At 36.1% G+C, this 4,842-nt stretch overlaps 1 protein-coding gene across 6 annotated transcripts in view; it reads left to right on the top strand.

Moving 5' to 3' along the window:
* MIA2 (MIA SH3 domain ER export factor 2) overlaps positions 1 to 4,842 on the top strand; it is a 41,358-nt gene that overhangs the window by 13,075 nt on the left and 23,441 nt on the right. For all 6 annotated transcript variants that reach the window (XM_035901973.1, XM_035901972.1, XM_035901970.1 and 3 more), the window contains 6 exons: positions 659 to 790; positions 2,636 to 2,657; positions 2,774 to 2,862; positions 3,262 to 3,333; positions 4,046 to 4,156; positions 4,478 to 4,549. In XM_035901973.1, the coding sequence (XP_035757866.1) occupies positions 659 to 790; positions 2,636 to 2,657; positions 2,774 to 2,862; positions 3,262 to 3,333; positions 4,046 to 4,156; positions 4,478 to 4,549 (498 nt within the window). The remainder of the gene's footprint in view (positions 1 to 658; positions 791 to 2,635; positions 2,658 to 2,773; positions 2,863 to 3,261; positions 3,334 to 4,045; positions 4,157 to 4,477; positions 4,550 to 4,842) is intronic.

The following is a 4,842-nucleotide window of genomic DNA, read 5'->3' as shown; positions in this document are numbered from 1 at the left end:
CCCCCCGGTCTCACACGCACACCCCGCTTGGCTTGAGGTGGGGGTAGTCTGGCCCTTTCATTAAAGAAATCGAAATCAAGACTTCACTGCACAGTAACACGTTCTTAAACACAAGTCGCACGTAGTAAAGGTCTGTAACCGTTAAGCAGGTTATATCTTTGAGAAAATAGCGGTGTCCGTTTATGAATGCGATTGTATTTAAGAGTTTTAAATGTATTAAGTCACTGACTGTGTTCGGTATGTTATTTTAGTGTGAAGCGGGTGGTGGTTGAGTGGGTTTTTCTACTAAACAAATTTTCTAGCAGTAAACCATAAAATACTTACTAGTATTGATTCTTGTAACAGTGAAACATGTAGACAACTCGAAGGAGAATTTGCCATAATTGGTAGGTTCAACAGGAGAAGTTTTCAGAGCTTTATCTGGTCATCATCATATCTCGTTGGAACATTTTTCTTATTTTTTTTTCTTCACTTGGTAAACATATAATTTAAAAAATCAAAGGCTTCTATTAACCATTTGCTTAGAGTTTTGGAAAAAAATAGATGCACAAGCCTGTTGCAAGCCTTAGAAGTAAACAAAGTCAATGTGTGATGTCTATTTCTGTTGAAAATATTAACCTCTCTTCCTTTAGTTGAAGCTTTTTACTACATTTTTCAGGCTGTGGCTTCATTGCCTGAAGATATGAGACCTGGTCCTGATCTGTATGGTTTCCCGTGGGAAATAGTGATTTGCGCTGGCATTGTTGGAGGCTTTACAATTCTCTTGTTCCTGTATAGAAGTTATCAATCAGTAAGTGTTCAAATTACATCCAGATATGTAGAGTGCATTAATGGTTGAATTGAAATTTTATTCTGTTCAAGTTACATAACGCTTCAGAGTTTTAAATCTGTTGTCACTGAATTTAGAATCCCTCTGAAAGAGAAATCGAGTAGTAGTCTGTTTTGTCAAGACAGTCAGTGTTTGAACGTGTGCAGAATGACTGTTGTAGAGGAAAGGCAATGAAACTCATTGTAGTAAGGCTTCCTTTTTCCTTCCCTTTTTAATTTCTACACCGGACTTTCAAAGTCAGCCCTTAAACTACTTTCACGGGATATAGAGGTCTTCCCTAGGGCATATGTGTTGCTGTGTGTATTGGTATCTCCGTACCTACCCTGGCTATAGACAGACCAGCTCAAGTGTTTCAAAGTAATTGTAAGCGAAAGCAATCCAGATAGATTCCATCAAGGGAGGCATTTTAAAACTCTTTGGCCAGTGACCTTGATTCTGTTTATTGGAACACTGAACCAATTTTACTGTGTGCTGTTTGTGCACACTAAGCTGATGACGTTGAGAAATGCAGTACTGAAACCTTTTCATGCACAAATCAGATTATATTTCTGAGGTGGGGGTTGTCTTCTATTGTAAGTAAGGATCTGAGTAATAACAGCTGCCTGCTGCACTCTCCCTGCTAATGAAATGGGGTCAGCGTCCATAATTCAATATTCTAAATTTCTCTGCAGTTTTTGCATACTCTTAAATAGACAGAATGTGATTTTGGTGCTAAGTGTAATGATGCTCATGTTTGAAGGTAGGTTGTGTAGTGGTTTAGTTTTTCAAATATGAGCAACTGCATTTTTAGGGTTCTAATGTCAACTTAGATCTGGAAGAATGCCACCTTACTCTGCAGCAGCGATTCAGATTGTCTGGAAGGGGATCTGTATTTGTATAAGTTAATATATCTATAATTTGGGTCATTCCTTCTGTTTTCTTAGTAGCATCCCTCTAGGTGGTATGAAAGAGGTGTTTCAGCTGAAATCAGTTAAGCAGCAACTCTAGGTATTGTTTTCCTCCTGCGCATGTTGCTAAGGCATTAGATATTGCGGAAGTTACTGATAGCTTTTTCAGTCATCCATATTTAGAGCTGCACTGACTGCTCTTTGAAGAATTAATGGTTACTTACTCAAAAGTTAATGGGGTTTGGTTTTGGTTTTTTGGGGGGTTGATAGGATAAGGTGTGCTTATGACTTCCCCCTTTCTCTATGACTTGGACTCCTAGGCCATCCCATGGCTTTAAATGAGAAGGAAACAAGGAAAATCTGAGGGACCCGTTTATGTTAGGCACATGATCCAGGCCCAGACTTGCTGTGATGTGAAGTTTTTGTGGGTTCAGCCAAGTTCTGCATCTCTTGTCCAGGCCATTTGTGACAGATTTTGTCCCACAGTTTGTTAGATTTTGATTCTAGGGCACTGGACCCCACGTGGCAGCTGCTGATTTGGCACTTCCCACTGAGTTGCATCTGGGCAGGATGCCCATCAAGTAGTACCCTTACTGCACCTCTAACTGTTAAGTATTGTAACATGTGGGTTTTTTTCCTCATAGGAAGTTAAGTCTGAGCTGGCATGTGGAACTTCCCCCTCCTTCCCCTTTCCTACTCTTTGTTTAATCAGAGTGGGAGAAGGACAGGGCAAACACACAGCCTTGGGGTAAGAGCAGAGGATGCAGTTGCCCCTTTTTAACAGCAGCCTGTATTTATAGTCCTTTTTTAAGTTCCATGGTTGAACTGATCACGGAACCACAGCTTAAAATATTAGTTTTCAGATACTATGCAAGCATAATTGATCAGACATTTTCAGTATTTATTCTTTTTATTTCAGGTTAGAAGTCGACTTTATGTAGGTAAGCTTATTTTTCATACTGTTTCCTTGGAGTATGACTTTTTTCTTTTTTAAATTTTTTTTTTCCACTTTTTATTATTTGGATGTTGCAACACTTAACTGTCTGTCTTTTTTTAGGAAGGGAAAAACAGCTTGCCAATAAAATTGCTGAACTGGTTGAAGACAAATGCAAAATTCTTGAAAAACTCAGCCTTTGCAAAAAAGAGGTAATGGTCCTCATTTATTGCTTTCAGATGCATCACAGAAATGGGCTCCATTTGTCAAGAATTTAAAGTATTAAACTTGTCTAATGGTAAGATATTTAAAACCTTTTAAAGTGATTCTTCAAATCCTTTTTCCTGTCAGTGGCTTTAGGTGCAATTAAGGTGTTGGCAAGTTCTGCCTTTAACTCTTAATAAGACGTATTTCACTGGAAGCAACTTTAAAATGTCTTTGTTTTATGCCACTTGGATAATCTATTAGGGCTAAGGCTTTCCTGACTTCCGGCAAGGTGCATTTGTGACTATTTAGGCGGTGCCTACATTTCAGACTAGAGCATCATAAATTAATGCTATTATTTAAGTAATTCTTTACATACATTCTGATATAAAGTATTTCCTTTTCAGTTTGAAGATTTAGAATTGTCTCTGAAGGATGATAACGTTATTAAAGAACCAACAGACACATCTTTTTTTGAGGTAAGAAGATAAGTGGAAATTGTTATTTTTACAATTTTAGGCAATATTTCAGGAAAGTGCTGCCCATATTAAAAAAACACACCAAAACCCCAAAACAACAACAAAAAACCCAAAACAAAACCCCCCAAACCTTAATTGTTTTAATTGAAATCTTTGTTATTTTAGTCCTGGGTTACTAACAATTACATAGAAGCAAGGCATTTAAATTAAGAGAATTTTTTCTAACAATTGCATTAAAAATAGAGCAAATGGTATATTAGGCAGTATTTATTTTTTGAAAAAGTAAATTGTTCCTGTTTCTAGGATAGAGAGTAGCGCATGAAGTTTTTTTTCCTCACATCTGATTTAATTTTACAGGCTACTGGAGCACAGTTGTAAACAAAAATTACCACTACATTGCTTATAACCCCCGAACTGAGAATATATTTGTAAGAGAGTTATGAAAAAGTGAATGAAATACCTAATAGGCTCTACAAAATTTATGTAACAAAAAAGCAAATAGATGTATTTCATTCTGCACCTCAGATCCTATAGAGCTAATTGTTACAGGTTTTGTTAACATGCAAGAGTCTCTAGAGTACTTCAAGATTTATCCTTGATACGGTGAAATTTGTTAAACATACTTTGCCACCATATTTTAAACATACTTGTTGTCTTCATATGTAATTAATGTCAAGTGTTTTATGTTAACTGTCAAAACAACTTGATTTAGGAAATGCATGAAAAACTGCACAAGTCAAACTTGGAACTCAACCAAGAAATAGAGAATCTAGAAAAAGAACTGGAAGAAGAAAAATCTAAGCAATCAGAAAATGATAACTTGGTAAGAATAAGTAGAATCCTATCTTTGTTACTATTCATGGAAAAAAGAATTCCTACAAAAAATTCGCTATGGAGAAGGCAAACTATTCTCTTTGGGTTTTTGAAACAAAAACTACGTTTCCCATTTTGTCTGCCGTCATACTCCCTGCAGCATATTAGAAAAATGACATCCATAAAGGAAAACGCTTAAAGAAGAAAAGCTGTTTTTACTGATGTGACAGTAGAAGCTTTTCAGTTTCAAAATAAAAATAGCTTTTATTAATTGCCTAGACCTTTTCAGTCAAATCTATGGAAGAAGTATATGACAACTAATAATTTTCAGGTGGCTGAAATTCAGAAGAGAGTGGAGTCTTTAGAGAATGAAGCAAAATCTATCCAGTCACAAATTGATGAGGTATGTCCAATCCTTATAGTTTGTTTTCAAATTTTTGCAATTTCTCTGTTCTCCGTGTAGTTACTGTTTTAATTTTTTTTTTTTCTATTAAGGGTGCAGAAATAATATGCTGTGTAAACCAAAATGCTTTCTAAGGCTTAGTACTATTGTGTGACTTGATTTAACAACTTTGAATTTTGTGGAGTGATTGGCATTTATTGGGAAGTACAGTTACCTTGTCTTCTCTTTGCCTTCTTACTCCACAATGTTATATAGTGTTGCAAAACTACCATTGGCAAAAACTGTTGAAATTG

Source organism: Egretta garzetta, unplaced genomic scaffold, assembly GCF_000687185.1.
Source record: "Egretta garzetta isolate BGI_Z169 unplaced genomic scaffold, ASM68718v1 scaffold79, whole genome shotgun sequence".
Classification (NCBI taxonomy): Eukaryota; Metazoa; Chordata; class Aves; order Pelecaniformes; family Ardeidae; genus Egretta; species Egretta garzetta.
The sequence above is the reverse complement of the archived record's forward strand: the minus strand, read 5'-3'. Positions and strand labels throughout refer to the sequence as shown.